General features: G+C 42.3%; 1 protein-coding gene across 3 annotated transcripts in view; it reads right to left on the bottom strand.

Moving 5' to 3' along the window:
- FAM149A (family with sequence similarity 149 member A) overlaps positions 1-23,717 on the bottom strand; it is a 52,872-nt gene that overhangs the window by 23,488 nt on the left and 5,667 nt on the right. For 2 of the 3 annotated variants that reach the window (XR_010726207.1, XM_066236980.1), the window contains exons 2-3: positions 943-1,053; positions 506-644 (exon numbers count right to left, since the gene is read on the bottom strand). Coding sequence is in view for 2 of the 3 variants with exons in the window: in XM_066236980.1 (XP_066093077.1) it covers positions 506-644; positions 943-1,053 (250 nt within the window). In the remaining variant the exon portion in view is untranslated. Of the gene's footprint in view, positions 1-505; positions 645-942; positions 1,054-8,151; positions 8,667-23,717 lie in introns of those variants that run through there. The other variant, XM_066236981.1, reaches the window with a different exon arrangement.

The following is a 23,717-nucleotide window of genomic DNA, read 5'->3' as shown; positions in this document are numbered from 1 at the left end:
CTAGGATGGCTCTGGATGCAACAGAGCGACACCCAGAGGGGCAGAGCATCGCCCCCTGGTGGGCGTGCCGGATGGATCCCAGTAGGGCGCATACGGGAGTCTGTCTGACTGCCTCCCCATTACCAGCTTCGAAAAAATGCAAAAAAACCCAAAAAACAACCTACTATAGTTAAATCTCTCTTTTTATTTATATATTATACTTTGGTTGTTCCACTACCGCCCACCATGAAAGCTGGAACGCCCACCAGTGGGCGGTAGGGACCAGGTTGACTACCACTGAAAAAAACTATCAACAGCTAAGGCTCTGAGTGATGAGGAGTGACATATTTCCTGTGTTGTTTAAGTCTTGACATGTGACATGTAAATTCTTTTACATGTATGGCTACCCAGGTGTGTAATAGGTAATGCTCTTACAATTGATAAAGATCATTTTTACTTTAAATATAAAGCAACTCTCCATTACACACTGTAATCATGGGATTTTCCAAAGTGTGCGGGGACCTACGTCATCTCTCCAGGAGTAAGCGGAGCTCCGTCCTGTAGACAGGCCGGTGGTCGAGCTCCGCGTCCCAGACGCAGACCAGGAGCTGGGGGCTTCTGCGGGTGCGGGGCTCCCACCAGATGAGAACGAGGACACCGATTCGCTGTGGGAGCAAACGGAGGTAACACGCATAACGTTTCCTGGGAAGAGGCCGGGCCGGAAAGTGGCTTTACATCTCGGAGACACCCACTCTTTCCTTAGATATATTTGTTAATGTCACAGCGCACCGAATTTCAAAATATTTATATGATGTAATATGTCACTAATCTTACCTTTATCTGATAATAAAACTGCTCCTTTACTTTTAGAAATTCATGGCCAAGCACCAATTTTGTTTCCCATATTCGTTATGGGCACGTTTCAGATTTGCTATCGGGAACATTGCACAGGTTAATTCTTACCAGGTATATTTATCGATGGCTTTCTGCACATTTCTTGTAAAATATGGAGGTAAAGGATCTTTTCTTTTTCCAGCAAAGCTGTGCTTTCCAGATCGTTCTGACAGTCCTCTTCTGAAAAACAAAATAAATTGTTAAAAGGATCTCTAACGTAATCATATAATTTTATTCACGAAGGCTTTTAAAATTTCCTTTTGTAAAGAGTTGCTCCTTCCTGCGGCCCTGGCCGGTTGGCTCAGCGGTAGAGCGTCGGCCTGGTGTGCGGGGGACCCGGGTTCGATTCCCGGCCAGGGCACACAGGAGAAGCGCCCATTTGCTTCTCCACCCCCCACCCCCTCCTTCCTCTCTGTCTCTCTCTTCCCCTCCCGCAGCCAAGGCTCCGTTGGAGCAAAGATGGCCCGGGCGCTGGGGATGGCTCCTTGGCCTCTGCCCCAGGCGCTAGAGTGGCTCTGGTCGCCGCAGAGCGACGCCCCGGAGGGGCAGAGCATCGCCCCCTGGTGGGCAGAGCGTCGCCCCTGGTGGGTGTGCCGGGTGGATCCCGGTCGGGCGCATGCGGGAGTCTGTCTGACTGTCTCTCCCCATTTCCAGCTTCAGAAGAAAAAAAAAAAAAAAAAAAAAAAAAAGAGTTGCTCCTTCCCTTCTGCCACGTCCCCTTCGACCCACACATGTGCTCGTGCACGCACACACACACACACACACACACCACATATCCTCAAGAAACTGAGGCCCAGAATCTCGCCATTTTTGTCTCCTAGAACAAAAGGGTGCCATTAACCTACATGCAACTTTATTTAAAGTGGATGAAAACCAACAATTTTTCATGACTTAGCCAGATGGGTGAGAGTTTCCCAGAACTCTAGACACGCAAAGCCTGACTCCAGGGCATGACTTGGCAAGTCACAAGCTGGGGTTCAGGTTCTGCCTGTCCCTGGAACAGGTGGCCTTGTGCTTGTAAAAGTCAACGAGATTCTAGGGAAAAAATCAATAATTTCATATAATTCTGAAGTACATTAAATACGCTTGGATCACTAAACACTTAATTGGAAAACTAAACCGAAGGAATCTCTACATTTTAAATAAGGTATTTAACCTCACTTGTGTACCACAGTGAGTGTTAATCATTAAAATACCCTTTTGACAAATCTCTTCAAACATTTATTGTGCTCCAGTCAAAATATCTTCCTAATATTTAACAGGAAACAAATCCTATTTTTTATAGAAATATCTTCTCAAACAAATGTTATATTTTATATTGATTTAAGATAGTGATTTGGGAGAAAAAGTAAACTTTCACTATTTCTAACAGGGATCACTCTAGCATTTATGAAAATAAAACTTTGCTTTTGCTTTCAATTATAATGGTACCTAATATTCAACATTTGAATTTCTAAATGTAAATGAAGTTTTAAGAAACACTAATATGGCCCTGGCCAGTTGGCTCAGCAGTAGAGCGTCGGCCCAGCGTGTGGAAATCCCAGGTTCAATTCCTGGCCAGGACACACAGGAGAAGCGCCCATCTGCTTCTCCACCCCTCCCCCTCTCCTTCCTCTCTGTCTCTCTCTTTCCCTCCTGCAACCAAGGCTCCATTGGAGCAAAGTTGGCCCGGGCACTGAGGATGGCTCCATGGCCTCTGCCTCAGGCACTAGAATAACTCCAGCCACAACAGAGCAGCGCCCCAGATGGGCAGGGCATCGTCTCCTAGTGGGCATTCTGGGTGGATCCCAGTTGGTTGCATGCAGGAGTCTGTCTGACTGCCTCCCTGCTTCTAACTTTGAAAAAATACCAAAAAAAATATATTAATATAAGAACAAATTCTGCCTTTAGTTATGTACTCATAGGTACTCTTCAACAAAGTGAATTTTAAAAACAAATTAATTACTATAAACAGAGGTCAACAAGATCCTGCACCTTCCAAATATGTCTTGCACAAGACAGAATACAATGATATGACTTTTCCCTCTCCTTCTGGCTTGTACGTTTAAGCACCACTAAGCAATTCTGAGGATAAAGGTGTTAAAGAATGGGTCCCAGAGGAACAAATGTATAAGGCAAGCGGTCATGCTAATAAACTGTTTTACCCTTAGCCCTGTTTAGCTGTTTTAAAACTATCAATTATTTATCATTGACACATGACTCAATAACTCTTCCAAAAAACACAAAAATACTTAAGACATAAAGGAAGCACTCAACTAAAAATTACATCAAACAGATCTGCTTTGAACATTAAAATATATATACCGGTATGTATGTTACTTGGCTATTATTAAAAAACCATTTGAAATCTCAAGGTAGTGAATCAAATAAAATATTGTTCCTTTATAATATCTCCATAAGAAGGATGGACTGGAATCTTGCTCTGCCACAGACAGGGCTGTGCACTTGGAGCAAGTGCTTTCTCCTCTCCTGGTCTCCGTACCCACCTCTGTAAAACGGTGACTGTACCGCCCCGTTTTGTACAATTTTGGTGAGACTGAAAGTAGATAAAGTGTATGAAGTGTCTACACAATCAGTGCTAGACATGATGTACTAGATCAGTGATTTCCAACCAGAGTATCTGCAAGAATTTTAAAACACGAAATACCTGACTAGTTAGGTACGCTGACCTCTTTTCCCTTAGATTGTCAAATTAAAAAAGTGGTAACAGCCAACACCACAATAGCTGTTGGTGGACATGAATCAAGATTATACCTATTACTTTGTCAGATCTACAAAAATGTATTTTTTGCTGTGCCACAGAATTTTAGTAATTAGTTTATGTGCGCCATCAGATGAAAAAGGTTGAAAATCACTGCGCTAGATACATCACGTTGATCTCGCTCACATTTATTGCTAGCAAATGCTACCCTACGGAAAACTGTGCTCTTGTTAACTGGCCCCTCTCGTAGCATTTCTTGCTATACATTTCTCTTTTTGTTTCATTTTATTTCTTTAAAAGTTCTTTTTATTTTTTCAATTACAGTTGACATTAAATATTATCTTAGTTTCAGGTGTAGCACAGTGGTTAGACATTTATATACCTTAGAAAGCAATCCCAAAGTGATCCCCCCCCCCCGCTAAGTCTAATACGGACCCACCCAGCACCACACCTAGTTATTACAGTACTATTGATTCTATTTCCTGTGCTGTACTTTACATCCGTGAATTTGTACTCCTTAGTCCCTTCACATTTTTCTCCCAGCCCCCAAACCTAACTCTCATCTAACAAACCTGGGTTTGTGCTCTGCATCTGTGAGCCTGGTTTTTTTTGTTTGTTTGTTTGTTTTGCTCTTTAGATTTCACATGTAAGTGAAATCACATGGTATTTGTCTTTCTCTGTCTGACTTATTTTACTTGGCACAATACCCAGTGGGGCCATCCATGTTGTCGTAAATGTAAGATTTCACTCTGTTTTGGGGCGAGTAGTATTCCCTTCTTTATCCACTCGTCGAGGGATGGTCACTTGGGTTGCTTACAGCTCTCTTTTCATGCTTAGCTTTTTATTGTGATGATCTTGACACTCCCTCAGTTTTCTCTGTCTATAGCACCTAATCAATGCCTGTCCCACAGAGGCCTTCTGTTGGTTGAAAGAATCAATAGAGATTAAGTCAGTGAGTGATTCTAAAGAACATGTTTTTGGTCAATAATTACTCTGACTGTTCATGCTCAATTCAAAACTTTACACTGTGACCAGACCTGAAAATATTCTCCAAATTCAAGGCATTTCTGGAGAATCTTCTGTCCTTTGTAACAAAAGAAAATTCACAGCTCTTATAGTCACACGATATCTCTGAAAATGGAGATTACCACTGAACGGAGTCCCTGCTGTGTCTGTTTCAATTCTCTTGCTTCTGGCACCCCCTTGTCGTTTGTGCAACTGGAAAATGCAGACCTGTTTGTTTGGTTGGTTTCCAACAATAATTTCTTCCACAAAATTCCCCCTTTTTCTGAAGGTGGGCGGTAGGAGGAGTTTCAAACTAAGAAGAAAATTATTTACAACATGGAAGAACTGGTTTCTCTCTTCACATTACACCACCCTTGCCAAAAGGAGCAGTCCTTCTCACTTCAAAGGTGGTGAGGACAGGCGGTCCCCAAGATGCAGGGGTCCTGGGGTGGGCTGGGGGTGGGGTTGACGGTAAAATGGGTTCCTTGAAACTACATCTTGCTTCCACCCCATTTCTCCTCTGCTCTTCCCTCCTTCTTCAAAGTTCCTGAACTTCTGTGGAACTTCTTGTACTTCAGAGTTCAGTGTGATGACATGCATCTGACCAGAGAATTCAGAAGAATTCTGAAGAGGAACTTGAGCTCATCCACTCAGTGACTGCCCAAGGTCACAGAGCTGACAGGCAGGGAGGGGGTCCCGGGACCCAGCCATCTAACCTGCATGTCTTTCCAGGAACCACAAGTCACTGACATCATGAACTAAAAACAGGAACTGTAAAAGTTTACTTTTCTTTTTCTTTGTATGTCTTGTTTTGATTCTTTGGTTTCTCTACCTATTTAATTCCCTGTAAACCAGTGGTCCCCAACCTTTTTTGGGCCATGGACCAGTTTAATGTCAGAAAATATTTTCACGGACCGGCCTTTAGGGTGGGTCGGATAAATGTATCATGTGACTGAGACAAGCATCAAGAGTGAGTCTTAGACGGATGTAACAGGAAATCTGGTCATTTTTAAAAAAATAAAACATCATTCAGGCTTAAATATAAATAAAACGGAAATAATGTAAGTTATTTATTCTTTCTCTGTGGACCGGTACCAAATGGCCCACGGACCAGTACCGCGCCGCAGCCCAGGGTTTGGGTACCACTGCTGTAAACCATCAACTCTTACACTCTTAGAGTGTACTCCATACACTCTAAGAAAATGCCAACAACTTACAGGACATGCCCCAGTGTGGTAGGCAGTCAGACAGACATGAGCAGAGCAAGGGTGATGGGCCAGTGTGGATCAAATAAGTTTGTAAAATATGATTTTTATGTTTGCTGGCTTATAGTTTGCATTGGGGGCCTAGCAGTACCAGGCAGGTATATGTAGTCTGTGAAATTGCAAATTACCTTCTTGCTTGGGAAGGGCCATTGTCTTGCTAATGTTTGCTGGAGGAGAGGTTTCTGAGCCAGAAAGTTTTGAAAAGGAGAGAAGGAGAAGAGGCAGAAAGAAGCCATGTTGGCAGGGAAAGAGAGAGAGAAGAAGGAAAAGCAGAGGGAAGCTGTGTTTGCAGAGTGAGAGCAGAGAGAAAGCAGGGTGCTGAAGGAGAAGCCATGTTGGCAGAGAAGGAAGAAGGGGTGCAGATGGGGAACCAGAGCTGAGGGGCTTTGCGAGCTCCGCTGAGACTGGTGGGGCCTTTGATTCTAGGAGGAACCAGAGAAGATTCTCCTGGTTGTGGAACCGGAGAATGAGTCAGGGCTTTGGGAAGCCTGAGTGAGAGGGAAGTGTTTTCCCTGTGTGTTTGCTTGTTGCCCAGTACAAGACTTCAATAAAGGGACGGCCCACCATCTTTTGGCTCCCCTGTTTCTTTGCCGTCTGTCTGAATTCAATGGGAACCTGCATGGGGCCACAGCTGCTGGCAGTGCAGCCAGATACAGGAGGTCACCAGGACAGAGCCTCAGGTGCCTAGCAACAGGCAAAACTGGGAAAACAGGGACCTCGCCCACAAGGTGATCTTTCCCCGCAGCATATAAGTGGTCAAGTGGTCGTGCAAGTTAGGCCCCTTGAGCATGAAGCCCCTAGGACACTGAAGTTCTGACCTACATCCAATATATCTAGGCCTCAATTGTGTTTCAGCTCCAGGCCCAGAAAAGCAGCAAAACCACACAAGCAAGGCCAAATCTGGCCTCAGAACCAGCTGCATTACTGATGAACCTCTGGCTCTGACCACTCGGTGAAGAGCATGCCCCTGCAAAGATGCACCTGGAGAGCTGATGAGTATTTATTAGACCCTCCAATATTTATTGGCACCTCCCATCACACGCTCACCCTTACCAGCCCTGAGGAGGGAGGACCCAGCGCCTCTCCTGCTCTTGATCTTTCCCCTCCCTCTCCTCTTCTTTACCTCTCTTTTCCTCTTAAACTCCCAGGGCCCTTCTGTTGCCCCTGTAACGTTTCCTAAAGCTCATTTCTTCCACCTCTGTGACTTGGTTGCAGCATCATACAGATACGTCAAGGCCGTGGGTTTGATCCCCAGTCAGGGCACATACAAGAGTCAACCAATGAGTGCGTGGATAGGTGGAATTCAATGTGTAGATTCAATGTTTCTCTCTCTCTCTCCCCCTTCCTTTCTCTCAAAAACAACAACAACAAAAAAAAACAAACAAACAACCCAGTAAATAAATTTTAAAAATTAAAAAAAAAAATCCTTTCTCATAATCTGAGTCTTGACTGAATTCTTTCCTAGCCAAAGCTCCAGTCCGGAGGAGGCTGGTGAACCAGGGTCTGGTCCGACCCCACCTGTATTACAGCTGGTGCCACTTTCATTCTTGCTGCCGCCAATACTAAGTATTTTAAAACTTGAATATGCTGGAATGTTAAGCTTTTATTACCTATATAACACATAGACATAGCAATTATGTACCAGTTGCCTATATTTTAGAGGTCAGAAAATTCAGCTTAGTGCGTGCCTTTAAGGCTATTCATTTGGAGACAGAAGTGCAACAACTGAACCATATTGTCTGAATTTGTTGGTGCATCAAAGTCAAGACTGAGTCCCATCTCCTGGAGTCCTTACATTCTATTGTCAAAGAAATGACTCCATCATCTACCTTGACTTTGAAAAGCTGTTGCTTAATAGCCCACAAAGCTCTGCCTGTAGAAATTCAAGTATTCAACAGTAATGCAAATTTCAGTTTTGTATTTCTGCTGAAAAGGGTTGTCTGACATGAACACTGTATTCTGAATCAGCTGAAATGCGGGATGATTTTCAGCATAAAATGGTCATCACGAAGCCTCCCCTCTTCTAAATGTTCACACTGTCCTGACTTAACACAAGAACATCCTAGAAGTAACCTGGGGACTGACCCAGAAGTCATCTCAGATGTCACCAGTGCTTCTCAGAACCAGTGAGCAACCTCACTTGGGTGGCCGGATGATGTCAGCACAAGAGATTTCATGAACGGATGCAAGGAAACAGACCAGATGGATTCCAGCTTTGCAGGCAGGAAAAAAAAATTACACACATGGCACAAAAACATGACACACGACAGAAGGTTCACCCACTTCCCTTCCCAGATCAGGACTTACCCAATCACAATCAGCCCCAGACCTGCGCTCGCGTCCCCCAGGCCGGGCCCCGCGCCTCCAGGCCTGGGCGCCCCTGGGCGCTGACACCCGGCGCGGGTCCCCTGCAGACGCCTGGCGGCCGCGCGCCCCCGCGCCCTCGGGGCCTCGGCTCCCCGCCCGACCAGCGCCGCGCCCCTGGCCCCGCTAACCCCGCACATGCCGCCGAGTCGCGTCCGGGCACCGCGAGCCTCTAGCGGCGCGGCCAGGGGCGCTCTGGGCCGGTTCTGCGTGGCCGATGGGCGAGGCTGCTCACTGGGCGCGCGCGGCTGCTTTCCCCTCCGGATCCTGCGGCCCCGCAAGGGCCAGATTCCTGTGCGGCCGGGCGACGCCTCCGTCCCCTCCGCACACGCCCTGCCCTCCTCCTCCTTCCCCGGGAGGCGCGCTCCGCGGAGGTCCAGCGGGGCCAGACGGCAGGTCCCCAGCGCCCCTTCTTGCAGAGCCTGGCCGCGCTCTCCGCCCCCATCCGCCGGCTTCCTGCCCACGGTCCACCTCCCACTTTCCCAGGACCTTAACCTCCGGAAAAGCACGCGGTTCCACCTTCCCGCTGCCGGAGGCCGGATTCCATAATACAGTAACCTGGGTTTGGCAGAAGGCCACTCAGCCTCTTGGCACCGGCCCCACTGCCCTCTCCCAGCCTCCGGTGAGCACAGGCCAGGCCTACCCACCCCTTCCCCGGGGGCTGTGTTAGTGGGTCTGTCACGAAGGTGTTTGCTGTTCTTAGTTCTTTTAAACAGAATTTCTGGTACGCGCAAGATGCTATTCTGATTACCAGGAAGTCTAGATCTAATTATGCACCAAAGATTTGTTTTCTTTCATATCTTGCCTCTCCATATGCAAATAGATGCGTTTTCTCATATAGTCCAACAACTTGTTCACCAAACAGAGAGCATACCTGTGTTTTGGTCTAATTATAAGTTTCAAACTTGGAGTCATACAATTATACCAGGATCAGCGTTACTGGACTCTTAAGTTATGAAACAGTAAAATTACCAGGCCACTATTTTCATAACTAAAAGAAAAGGCAGAGAGTTAGCTGAGGTAAGATAACACTCGTAAAGCCCAGTGTAAAAGAGGGGACACTTCCCCCCATGAAAAGAGCTGTAATGATGATGGCCAATAAAGTGAAGGCTGGTGCACTTTCCACCTGCCCAAGAAGGCCCTCTCCCTTTGAGATCTGAGACCTTCTAAGTCTGAACGGCTTCAAAGAGGCACTCCTAGTCCTCCTGCTCACTACTCCACAACCTTAGAGGCCATCCTGCCTGTTCCATTCTGTAGTGAAAAGTCTTATTTATTTGCAGTCTTTTAAGGGTCAACCCTATGACAATGAGAAGAAACCACAACCAAAAACACATCATCCACTTCTGTAAGGACACGAGGAGCTTCACCGTGTTTACAGATAATCAGCAAATGGTTCTAAATTCTAAAATTAATGAGATTTTAAAGCCTGATACGTATTTATGAGTATACATGCAAGGTGTGTGTGCATATGTATCAGGGAAAAGAATGGTGTATGAAGTAAACACATTTGTAAGTAAAAGGACATATGACACAAAGAAAGAAAAGAACATTATGATCCAAGCGTACGGTAGCTGCTTTATACATCTGCTATTTTGTTTATTTTGTTCAACTGTTTAACACCCATACCTGGCAAGTATTATTATCCAATTTTTTTTTATAAAAAATACTGAAGACAGCCTGCTCAGGCGGTAACACAGTAGATAGAGTGTCAGCCTGGGATGCTGAGGACCCAGGTTCAAAACCCCAAGGTTGCCAGTTTGAGTGCGGGCTCATCTGGCTTGAGCACAGGTCCACCAGCTTGAGAGTGAGGTCAATGGATTGAGCATGGGATCATAGACATGGCCCATAGTTGCTGGCTTGAGCCCAAAGGTCACTGGCATGAGCAAGGGGTCACTGGCTCTGCTGAAGATGCCTCTGCTCCCGTCCATCAAGGCACTTATGAGAAGGCAATCAATGAACAATTAAGGTGCAGCAACTATGAGTTGATGCTTCTCATCTCTCTCCCTTCTTCTTCTTCTTCTTCTTCTTCTTCTTCTTCTTCTTCTTCTTCTTCTTCTTCTTCTTCTTCTCTCTCTCTCTCTCTCTCTCTCTTTCTCTCTCTCTCTCTCTCTCACTCACTCTCGGTATCTATTACTGCATAACAAACCACCCAACGACCCTAAAATGTAGTGGGTTAAAACAACTGTTATCTTGTTATGCTCACAATCCACAAATTTCATTAAGACTTGGCTGGTGATTCTTCTGCTCCATGTGGCATTGACTGGGATTACTCAGTGGTGTTCAACTGGCCACTGGCTGGTCTGGAGAGTCCAGTAAGACTTAACCTATCATGTATCATATTTCCCCATGTATAAGATGCACCTTAATTTTGTTTAACACCCATACCTGGCAGGTATTATTATCCAATTTGAAAAATTGGCCCAAAGTTTGGAAAAAAAAATGTATTACATAAAGTTATTGAACTCAAGTTTTATTCATCATAAAATTCATACAACTCCTCATCACGGTCATAACTCCCATCCATTAGCTTGTCCTCTTCTGTGTCTGATGATGAATCACTATCTTCATATATTGCCTCATCCTCAGTTCCATCTATGGCATTTGAAATGCCACACTTCTTAAATGACTTGACAACTATCTAAATCTTGATATTATCCCAGGATATTTTCACCCAGGTACAAACTTCTCCTATAGTTGGTTTCTTCACTCTTCCTGCTGGTGTCAAATTGTCCTCAGAAGACTTCACCCATTGGTTCCATTCATCTCTCATGGCAGCTTTGAAGGGTTTATTAATACTGACATCAAGTGGTTGGAGCTGGGATGTCAAGCCTCCAGGTATGATGGCAAGTTTTGTTTTTTGCTCTGCAGCAATCTTCTTTGTGGTTTTCATCAGCAATCCTTCTTGCCTCAGGCTGAACCATCTTTGTGGACACAAGAATTCTAATTGCCCTTTGCTCTTCAATCCATATCTTCAATTCCCTCTCTACATCAGGCCATTTTGCTGACTTGTCTCTCATGGCCTTCTTCTGCCATGGAGTTTTCAGTAGGGTTTCTTCCTGTAGCCAGTCTCGGATTGATTTCTCAATTGGAGGAGGACTAAACTTATGTTCAGCAGCACAATTTCCAGTCACTTTTGCACAGTGGATCACTTTTAACTTGAATTCAACACTGTACAAAAATCTTTCCTGAGCTATTTCTGGGCAGAATGTGGTAAAAGATAACCCACTATTATATACTGGTAACAAGTGTGAAGCAATGAGCACAAAGACAACGAGTGAGAAAAGGCAGAAAATGCAAGTAAAAAAATTTACAACCACTGGTGTATAAGACGCACCCAGTGTTTAGACCCCAACTTTTTCAGAAAAGGGTGTGTCTTATACATGGGGGAAGCTGGGTATCTAGCACTTTGGGGTGGGGGAACGGCTGGAAGGCTGGACACAGCTGAGTCCTTCTCCCAGGTAGTCTCGAGACCTCCCCAAGGACTCCCCGCTGCAGAGCAGTCATAATTCCTACGTGGAAGCTCAGACCTCCAGACCAAAGCAGACCCTGCCAGCGCTGTAAGATGCAGGGTCCCTTCCAATGCACTTTATTGTCCAGCAGTCACAGATTCAAAGGGTTAGAAGATAGAGCCCAGCTCTCAATAAGAAGACTGTCAAAGGATGTGCAGACATCTCCACTCTGCCATAATCCACCTAAAAGTCCATCATCTCCATTGTGTTCAAGTGAGAATGCAGAGGCTCCTCCTTGAGGCCCTTCCTCAAGGACGTGAAGGCCTGTGAACTAAATGGACAAGCCAACAGCCTCCCACAAGCCTAACACAATGGTGACACAGAGACAGGGTAACCACAACAGACACTCGGGGGTACAGCCGTCATCCGTCTGCCGCTGTCTGAAATCCAAGCAGGCTCAAGTTGCTTGGTTAGGACCCACTTCTGCTCTTCAGCTTCTTCCCAGATCTTAGCTCGGCCTGCTGGGCTTTTGCTTCTGCCCTCTGAGTCATCCTCATGAATATGAAATGGTCCAGGTTTGCAACTGAGGATGCTCTCAGCTGCTGCCTTCCCGAGAAGTTCAGGAGGGAACGAAAGTCTGAGTCCTACTAGTTCAAGCCGGTCGTGCCTCCACCAACTCCACCAACATAAAGTTCTATATACAGTTTGTGCTTCTCTTTGAATTTTACCGGAGTTCACTCCATTAATCATAAGCCACACTGAGTTTTCTTTCTGGGACAGAAATGTAGTTTATTTAATCCAATATATCTAAAATGTTATTGTTTCAACATGTAATCAGCATAAAAAGTATGAAATATTTTAAATTACTGCAAATCTTAGGCTTACCAGGCCTCCATAATCATGTGAGCTAATTCTTGAAAATAAATCTTTTTATCTCTCTACCTCTCTCTATATCTATCTATAAATATATCTCTCTATATATAAATCTATAAATAGGTATAAAGATGTTGCTGCAGACATGGATGTAAATGCATCCTAGACATTCTAGTTCTCATGAGAACCCTGGGAAATACAATGGTGAAAGTAAGATGAAATATAGAGTTTAAGAACAATGCATTGTTCTTATTAATTTATTAATTGTGACAAATGTACCATAATAATATGAGGTATTGATAATAGGAAGCAGCTATTTGGTAAATTTTAAACTGTCCTGAAGTTCAAAAGTTTATTTAAAAATATGTTAAACTCCTCAGACCAGGCGGTGGCGCAGTGGATAGAGCATCAGACTAGGATACAGAGGACCCAGGTTTGAGACCTCAAAGTCACCAGCTTGAGCGTGGCTTATCTGGTTTGAGCAAAAGCTCACCAGCTTGGACCCAAGGTCGCTGGCTTGAGCAAGGGTTACTCGGTCTGCTGAAGGCCCCTGGTCAAGGCACATATAAGAAAGCAATCAATGAACAACTAAGGTCTCGCAATGAAAAACTGATGATTGATGCTTCTCATCTCTCTCTGTTCCTGTCTGTCTGTCCCTGTCTATCCCTCTCTCTGACTCTCTCTCTGTCCCTATAAAAATATGTTAAACTCCTCTACACTCTTAAATGTATTTTATTAGTAACTACTTTCCAAAAAGATCAATAAACAATATAATGTTTTATTATTTGAATTTGAATAGTATAATGATCTTAGAAAGTTCTAGGCAAACTATGAAGTTCACAGCTTATACACAATTATAAAAAATATAGGCCCTGGCTGGTTGGCTCAGCGGTAGAGCATCGGCCTGGCGTGCGGGTGACTCGGGTTCGATTCCTGGCCAGGGCACATAGGAGAAGTGCCCATTTGCTTCTCCACCCCCACCCCCTCCTTCCTCTCTGTCTCTCTCTTCCCCTCCGCAGCCAAGGCTCCATTGGAGCAAAGATGGCCGGGGCGCTGGGGATAGCTCCTTGGCCTCTGCCCCAGGCGCTAGAGTGGCTCTGGTCGCGGCACAGCGACGCCCCCTGGTGGGCAGAGCTTTGCCCCTGGTGGGCGTGCCGGGTGGATCCCGGTCAGGCACATGCGGGAGTCTGTCTGACTGTCTCTCCCCGTTTCCAGCTTCAGAAAAATACAAAAAAAAAAAAAAGTGTATATATATATATATATATATATATATATATATATATATATATATATAGAGAGAGAGAGAGAGAGAGAGAGAGAGAGTGTGTGTTAATATATGATTTAACATGAAAATGAAAAAAATATTACCTAAGTGGCAAAACATATAAGGATGTTAGTTTTAAATGATTACAAGAAATTTTAGTAGTTATAGCTTATAAATAATGATGTAAATTTCCTTTGTGAGAATTTTTTTCTGAGAACATTTATATGTCCCCTGCAGCATATTTATGGTAGCCAAGATATGGAAACAACTCAAGTGTCCATTAATAGATGACTGGGTAAAAAAAAGTGATACATATATACAATGGAATACTACTTAGACAAAAAAAAAAAGAATTAAATTTTACCATTGCAACAACACAGATGGACTTAGAGGGTATTATGCTAAGTGAAAGAATTCAGTCATGGAAAGCTAATATCATGATTTCACTGGTGTATGGAATCTGAAGAAAAAAATAAACAAACAAACAAAATAGAAAGTATCAGATACAGAGAACAAATTGATGGTTACCAGAGGGAAGAAAGAAGGTTTTGAGGGTGGGGTCAAAAAAGGTGAAAGGATTAAGAAGTAGGAATTGGTAATTACAAAATAGTCACAGGGATGTAAAGTCCAGCACAGGAAATACAGTCAGTAATTCTGTAATAATTATGTAGGGTGTCACTTGGGTACTTGAATTATCAAGGTATCATTTTGTAAATTATATGATTGTCTGACCACTATGCTGTACAGCTGAAACTAATATAAAATAATACTGCATGTCAATTGTAATTAAAAAATAAAATTAAGAAAAAAATTTAAATTTTACAATATCCACCCTTCCCAATTTATACATCAATCTAGTAAACTTCTGCTCATAGTGGACAAAGACACCTGCAGTCATGCACCTTGGCTGATAAGGGGACATTGATGGTCTCTCCAACAGTTTTTACATCATAGCTTTTGCTTTTTCTTCCCTGAAGCTTTTCCCAGTCTGCTCATGTCTCCAGAATATCATATTTCAACTCAGAACACTTTTGGCATTCATACATGAATTCTTGTTTGCTTTATATTTTATGATTAAAGGTTTCCTTGTCTCCACAGCGAGGTCCTTCAGAGCAGAGATTATGCTTTACGCTCCCTGTGACAGTGACTTGGTATGGTCCCCTGGGGTGGTTGAAGTGCAATATCTCAAGAAGGAACAGCCTCCAGTCTGAGGATGAACACTGTTGCCTCTGATAGTAATGACTGATTTGATTTATAAAGCATCTTTCTCCCGATGAATTCTAAACATCTCGGCGCATTATTTCATGCATGCAAGATAATTTTGGGGCAATTATTTACAAACAGAAGCCAAATAAAGAGAAAACATTACAGTGGTTTTTTAAAGGCAAAAAAAAGAAAAGAAAAGAAAAAGAAAGAAAGAAAGAACAGCCTATATAAAGCAAAATACAACTATATTCCTCTTTGGGAATTAACATATTTTATGCAATACTGCCAGAAAGCCACTAGATGTCAATCTTTCCCATTTTTTTGACATTTTGAAAATCATGCCAGATGGATTTTAAAGTATGGTTTTTTGCAAATTTTAAGATTTAGTGGAAATTCATTCCAGTGCAGGTGCAAAATCCTGTTTAGATCAGAAATCACTTTTTCAGCAAGCATTATTATAAGTTTCAGTTTCATTTTATGGCTTAAAGTCTACCACCTCTGATATAAAAGCTATACCAGCTTTCTTTGCATTAGAATTTGCATGTACAAACACTACATCCATACATTTATATTCAACATTTCTGTATTCTTACATTAAATTGTGTCTTTAATAAATAATATAAAGCCGTTGCTTGCAGCTTACATTCTGAGGGGATTATATTTGCCTCTGTAGCAGACTGGGCTGAGGGTTCCAGCCATCCAAATCACCCTAATCCAATCAAGAATTAGGGAGATTTTGATCTGGTTTAGTCTGTGTTAGATGGGTCTATTTCCAACTCATCCTAACTCCTGTGTGGTTTCTGTTTACTGTCTAGCTTTTCTAGTTATACTCAGGTAGTGCTTGGTCTCAAACTGTCTAGGCTGGCATTGCTGGAAATAGAACTAGGAAAAGTTTTGTAGTGAAATATTGCACAATGTTGTAAAAATCACCATTCACCTCCCAAGAAAAGCTTTACTAAAATACGCCTTTTCCCTCTCCTAGTGCTCCTAATGCAGGAATGGTTCACTAATGCTCTCTGGTGAAAACAGAGTTGGTTGTATCTTGCTTCATGGTCAGACTAAAAGAACAAAAACAGAAGTTTCCAACGGCGGTAAGTACATGGATTAGAAGTGTGTTTGAAATAGCGTGTGCATACACACAAGACACTCAACTCAAAGTGTTTTATCATTTTAGCTAACTAGTCCAGACCACAAATTTTAAAAGTAGGACTTACGTTGAGCAAACCCAGCTACTGTCACTGCATTGCATAAAAAGGTGATTTCATAACAAAAGAAAAGTGATTGTCACACGTTTGCTATTACATTATTCTTAGAAATCTCGTAAGGAACTGAAGTTAGTGATCAATTTTAAAATTGTCATTTTAATAAATCTTTAAAACAAGTATTTCAGATATTTTTTGATCATCAAAATCATCTCATTCATGTTAGAAATCAACAAGCAAGAGAGATTTATTAAAGGATTCGAAATTATGTGAAAGAAACATACTTATTGGATGAACATATACAGTGGTACCTTGAGATACGAGTTTAATTCGTTCTGTAACCGAGCTCAGACAACTTGTATATCAGACAAATTTCTCCCATTTAAAATAACTGAAATAGGCCCTGGCCGGTTGGCTCGGCGGTAGAGCGTCGGCCTAGCGTGCGGAGGACCCGGGTTCGATTCCCGGCCAGGGCACATAGGAGAGGCGCCCATTTGCTTCTCCGCCCCTCCGCCGCGCCTTCCTCTCTGTCTCTCTCTTCCCCTCCCGCAGCCGGGGCTCCATTGGAGCAAGGATGGCCCGGGCGCTGGGGATGGCTCTGTGGCCTCTGCCCCAGGCGCTAGAGTGGCTCTGGTCGCAACATGGCGACACCCAGGAGGGTCGCAACATGGCGACGCCCAGGATGGGCAGAGCATCGCCCCCTGGTGGGCAGAGCGTCGCCCCCTGGTGGGCGTGCCGGGTGGATCCCGGTCGGGCGCATGCGGGAGTCTGTCTGACTGTCTCTCCCTGTTTCCAGCTTCAGAAAAATGCAAAAAAAAATAAAATAAAATAAAATAAAATAAAATAACTGAAATAGATTTAATCTGTTCCAGCCCTGTGAAACATCCTAAATTATAAAAAAAGACATGTTTTTAATTAAGAAACACAACATGTATACTTTACCAATGCATAACAAAATATATGAAATAAAAGAAAAAGTGTTATTTAGTACTGTATTCTTACCTTGGAGACAGACGAGTGCGGCTAATGGGGGTGAATGGTGGAGGAGGAGGGAGGGAGGAAGGGATGCAGGCACTGTAGACACGTAAACTAAAACTGCACTTTCTTAACACTAAATGTAACTAAAACTGCATTTTCTTTAAACAAAACTAAAACTGCACTTTCTTTATTTAAAATAAAACCACAAAAACTTAATTGTAAAAAAAATGCACTTTCTTAACTTTAAACATAATCTAAGCTTAACATTATGTATTTTTCATTTAATCATCACCTGTTTCTGCCTTTTTGGCTTCACTTTCGGCAGTTTCACTTGCAGGACTTTTGAATAAAAATCTATTCAAAGAGGTTTGCTTTTGCCTGCCGTTTAAAATGTTACAGAAATGTGATAAACAAGTGTCATTAAAACGTGCTGAAGCACGACCAGCTGAAACTTTTTCTGGGTGTTTCTTTTCAATAAAACTTGAAAGCTTCTCCCACGTTGCCAGCATGCCTTTAATTTCACTTGTAGAAATCAATTCTTCCGACTCTACCTCCTCCTCACTACTAATCTCTTGCAGAAGCTCCTTATGTTGCATCATCTGTAGCTCTTTCAACTCCTCAGTTGAGAGTTCCTCCTCATGTTCCTCAACGAGCTCGTTTACGTCACCCTCATCAACCTCCAGACCCATCAACTTTCTGAGGGACATAATCTCCTCCAATGCTTCTACCTCTGTCTTGGTCTCTGGTTCGAATCCTTCAAAGTCCCCGTCTGCAACAACATTCAGAGTCCCCGTCTGCAACAACATCAGGCCATAGCTTTTTCCATGCCGAGTTCAAGGTTCTTCTTGTAACCTCTTGCCATGCCAAGTCAATAATGTGTAAACATATCATGATGTTGTAGTGATGTTTCCAAAACTCTCAAAGGGTTTTATTTGTATTCTCAGTCACCTCAAAGCAGCGGCGGAACAAGTGCTTTGTGTAAAGCTTTTTAAAGTTGGAAATGACCTGCTGATCCATAGGTTGCAAGATTAAAGGCGTGTTGGGTGGGAGGTAGAGGACTTTCACAAATTTGAACCCATTGAGAATGTCATCTTCAAGACCAGGTGGTTGGGCTGGAGCATTTTCAAGGATTAGTAATGCTTTCATTGGGAGTTTATTTTCTTGAAGCTATTTCTTCACTGCAGGACCAAAGACAAGATTTACCCATTTAATAAAAAACTGCCGCATAACTCATGCCCTAGAATTGGCGTACCACATAACCTGCAGTTTTTCTTTAAGAATCTTGTGAGTCTTAAAGGCTCGAGAATTTTCGGAATGATACACTAGTAGTGGCTTTACTGTACAGTCACCGCTAGCATTTGCACACAATGCAGGGGTCAGACGGTCCTTCATGGGTTTATGGCCAGGCAGCTTCTTCTCCTCTGTGATGATGAAAGTCCTCCAGGGCATTTTTTTCCAAAACAATCATGTTTCATCACAGTTGAACACTTGTTGGGGGATGTAGCCTTCCTTTGCAATAAGTGCAGCAAAACTTGCGATGTGGCCCTGGCTGGTTGGCTCAGTGGTAGAGCGTCAGCCTGGTGTGCAGGAGTCCCGGGTTTGATTACCAGCCAGGGCACACAGGAGAAGAGCCCATCTGCTTCTTCACCCCTCCCCCTCTCCTTCCTCTCTGTCTCTCTCTTCCCCTCCCGCAGCCGAGGCTCCATTGGAGCAAAGTTGGCCCGGGTGCTGAGGATGGCTCTATGGCCTCTGCCTCAGGCACTAGAATGGCTCTGGTTGTAACACAGCAACGCCCCAGATGGGCAGAGCATCGCCCCCTGGTGGGCGTGCCGGGAGGATCCCGGTTGGGCGCATGCGGGAGTCTGTCTGACTGCCTCCCTGTTTCCAACTTCAGAAAAAAAAAAAACAAAAAAAACTTGCGATGTACTCCTCAGCTGCCTTAATGTCAGCGCTCGCAGCTACACCATGCCTCACCACTGAGTGGATGCCAGATCTCTTCTTGAAATTTTCAAACAAGTCATGACTTGCCTTAAATGTATCTTCTGCTGCCTCTTTTGAGGTTGATGGTTCTTTCTTCAAGTCGCAGTAAATAATAACATGTCTTTTCGCATATTAGTCTCTGTCACTGTATCTCCTGCCAGCTCTTTCTCTCTCACCCACACCAGCAGAAGCTTCTCCATTTCTTCATGGATATTTGCCCTTAATTGGGACAGAACTGTAGTTCCTTTCACTGGATTTGCACTTTTGATGGCATCTTTTTGTTTGAGGATGGTACAAATTGTAGATGTATTGCAGTCATACAACCTTGCCAATTCAATCACTCGTACACCATGCTAATATTTTTCTATTACTTCTTGCTTTACTTCTATTGACATCATTCTCTTCTTCTTCTCACCACTGTCCTTTACACTCACTTTCTTTGGCCCCATGATAGCACACAAAAAGAGTTAGTAAAAAATGCAAAAATGATGCAAGAACAAGTACAGCACACAAGATTCGAATTGATTCTGCAGGTAACATGTGAGAAAGAATGAGATGCTGGTGTTGTGCTGCCAATACTGGACCCGTGCACCAATGTGTCAACTAGCAGCAGCTTCCCCAGTCATGACTTGTATCTCAGAATTTCTCTCGGATCTCGAACAAAAATACAGACCAAGTCGTAGCTCGTATCTTAAAAATGTATGTTGTTCTCCTCGTATCTCAAGGTACCACTGTATATAAAGGCCTGGCAAGGGTTACAGTTGTCAATATTTAATTACAAGGCATCTTCTAACAACATCTTTAAGTGAAAAAACTAATATGCAGGTATATTCTTTCTCCTTGCAAGGGCTATATCTAATTCCTTCTGGTTTATTTTTTTTTTCTAGTAAGACATACTTACTTATTACTGCCTTACTAGAATATATAAAATATTTGACTTGACATTAAATACACACAAAATAATTTATAATACCCATGAAATATATATAAAATAAACTAGACTTAGCAAAATTAATGCTTTATTATAAAGAATCCATGTTTTTTACGCCAAAGGTCAGTTGTCATCTATACTTTAAAATGGACAAAGCTAAATTGCTTTAACTTTTGGTCTTATCAGTATTAATAGAAATATTATTCTGAGGAAGTTACATTTAGGTTACTTACTAACATGATTTTTATTTTTCAAATGTATTTTAATTGAAAAGAGTATAATATCTTAGAGTAGATTAATTACAGGAAAAAATACTACCTACTACCTCAAAGGTAGATTTTAATTTTCATTACCATATTAAACAATCTGTTAAAAATAAACCAAACACTTGGTTCCACATATTATGGATGATATGCACTGACTGCCTGGTTTTGATTCTTACGTATTAGTCATGTGAAATTAAACAAATTCCTTTTCTTTCTGAGTGTCAATGTTTTCACAGAATGGAAATAACACCCCTGCCCTGTAAGTTTGTTCGGGGATTCACGATAATGTCTGGAGATGCAGGCAGCCCTACAGTTTGCAGGTGTCTAGGAGACAGGGAAATACCGGCTCTTATTTTAAATGCTAAAAACCCCATATTTGTACAATCATACATATTTGAGCAATGCTCAGGTCAGTGGTGAAACACAATTACAACAGTGTTAACTCTGTTAGCAAGTAAAACAAAAGTCTGGCTGACGCAGGCCTTTTCTAGAGACTATGGCACCTGCGTTTACGCTCTCTTAGGCATCGATGTCATCCTCCGAGCTCAGCCCTGTTCGTGCCACCTCGCTGCCTTAAAACATTCAGTGACTTCTCCAGGGTTTACTAAACAGAGTCTAGTCTCCAAGGCTCCCCCCAGTTTTCTCCTACTTCCCTTTCAAACACTGTGCTCTTAACTTACTGAATTCCTCATATGACCAGTACTGTTATACCTCCATGTGTTTGCTCACAGTTCCAGTTTGCTGGAACTGCTCCAAAACCCAACTACGTATTTACCCCCATTCACAGCTTCTTTAGGACTCATCCGGACCCCCTTCTTTCCCTAATCTATGGACTCCTCTCTCAACTGTGTGCTCGGGGCCCCTGGCTCATCCACCATGTTTTCCCTGTTCTTTGTTGATCAGATCCATTTCCAGCTCTTTCTCTAGATTACTCAGAAAGTCCAGCTCGCTCTGGGTTTTAGATGGAATAGGTATTTTACCAATACATTTGACAACTATATTTGGAAAATATTGTATTTAGTTTTTCTGTAGGTTCTAGCAATAACCTATACTTTGTACAAAAGATCCTGATTGAGAGTGATAAATTAAAATATAGTTAAAATAATGAAAATTATAAACTAGCCGTAGTAGCTATTTATTGTAGAGTTTATGTCTCAGATACTATAGAAAGAAGTTTTTTGGTGACTACTTAATTGGTATTTTGTTCTTAACATATTCAGAAAGATTATAAAGTGGGATTTGAATCAAAGTCAATCTGACTTCAAACCTATGTTCTAAAAACTGTACCAATTTAAATTAGCTATTACAATTTTAGAGCTATAAAGCATTCGAATCTCATATCATAGGATTGTAGCTCTGAAACTAGCACATATCAAATATTATACGTGTTAGGTAATAAATTAGAGAAGATTCAAAATATGTTCTTTAAATACACAGCAAAACATATAACTATTACCTTAAATATAATTTTTGCAATCTTAAATACAATACCAGAGTAAAGAAGATAATTTAAAGTTTAAAAAACTATTGCAGCCCGACAAGGCAGTGGCATAGTGGATAGAGCGTCGGACTGGGATGCGGAGGACTTAGCTTGAGCATGGGCTCATCTGATTTGAGCAAGGCTCACCAGCTTGAACCCAAGGTCACTGGCTTGAGCAAGGGGTCATTCGGTCTGCTGTAGCCACCCCCCCTCTGGTCAAGGCACATATGAGAAAGCAATCAATGAACAACTAAGGTGCCGCAATGAAGAATTGATGCTTCTCATCTCTCTCCCTTCCTGTTTGTCTGTCCCTATCTGTCCTTCTCTCTGTCTCTATCACACACACACACACACACACACACACACACACACTATTGCAAAAGACAGGAAGAACAAAATTGTTTTCCTGGGTTTGACATGGACAACCAAGACAAGTTTATTACTGTTTTCAGTGAAAGCAATGGTCACATGACTGTAAGAGAAAGCAGTAGTCATACGACACTTGTCTACTGAACTCACTATTCATCTTTGAGGATAAAATCCTAGCAGAAAGCATTACTAACTTCAAGAAAACTCCAAGATGACAAAACCAAAATGCCCGAGACAACAATTATTCTTAAAGAAAGGTACTTAAATTGCCTCTAGATTTTTATGAGATTAGAAACCTATCAAACTGGATTACATGAGAAAGAAAAGATTTTCATTCATTCATTTAATAACTTTTATTAAATGCCCTTTCTTGGCATGTGTTGTATAAAATGTCATAGGACAAAGAATTTATAGTCTCAATTAATACCAGATAAGATATAAATCACAGGATTATCAAGTAGAAATGGGCAAAAGCTACACAAAGGGCGAGTCAGGTATGACTTGTGATGCTACTGAAGATTCTGCATTGTCTCTGAAATTACAGGTCAGATCCCAGGGTGGCAAACACATGTCTTCTAGGTATTATATAGCAATCGGTGGTAATGTTAATTAAAATAACCTTTATCTACTGTAAGTTGTGCAGGGAGCAAGATGAAAGATTATAGTGTATTATCATTTGTTCTCCCAAATATTTGAACTAAAAAATGTCGTGTGTTACGGTCACATGATAAATGTACATACACTGTTTTTGCCACTCTTTTGTTCATCTGCAATGTATGTATTCTTTAACAAAATATGCTCTCAACTTTTATTTCTGTGCCAAGAAACAGATAGTAATGATAGATAACATTTTAGATGCATTTCTTCATGTGTTAGGCACTTAAAATATTATTTCAATTAAGTTTTGGACCATCCCTGGGAGAAAAGTCTTATCATCATCTCCATTTTATCATGGTGGAAAATCTGCAGATTGGAAAACTGATAAGTTACCCAGAAGTACAAGCAGGCAAATGGTTTGAGATCAGAATCCAGCTCCTCTGACTCTTGGGTGGAGGCAGCCCTTCCGCTCTAGGTTGCCCCAGCAACTGATGAACTGAGAGATAAGAGCTTGCATTCATTTTATTGCTGGCCAAGTTACCAACCCTGCAGGCCTTTACTGCGATATTTTCACACCAACGCATGACTTCAGCAACTGAACTCATTCACTCAAAATAGCAATAATTACATGCGAACAGCAGTAACTTAAAATAGATGTAAATACTTCCTGGCCACATGAAGTTTACAACCTACCAACATTTTTATATAGCAATTGCTATCTACTAATAACAACAACTACAAAAAACCACCTCTCTATTTCCAAAACAGAGAATAAAACCTTTTACAAGATAATAACTGTGTAGTTCAAACCGGAAGTGCAAACGCAGGTAACCAAGAGAGTTGGACAAGATGGACAAACAGTGAAAACAAGGTACAAGGTACAAAGGAAAGGCACAGGCAGGTGAGGGTGAATG

Source organism: Saccopteryx bilineata, chromosome 6, assembly GCF_036850765.1.
Source record: "Saccopteryx bilineata isolate mSacBil1 chromosome 6, mSacBil1_pri_phased_curated, whole genome shotgun sequence".
In the NCBI taxonomy this organism is placed as follows: domain Eukaryota; kingdom Metazoa; phylum Chordata; class Mammalia; order Chiroptera; family Emballonuridae; genus Saccopteryx; species Saccopteryx bilineata.
Note: the sequence above shows the minus strand (reverse complement) of the source record. Positions and strands in the feature narration are given on the sequence as shown.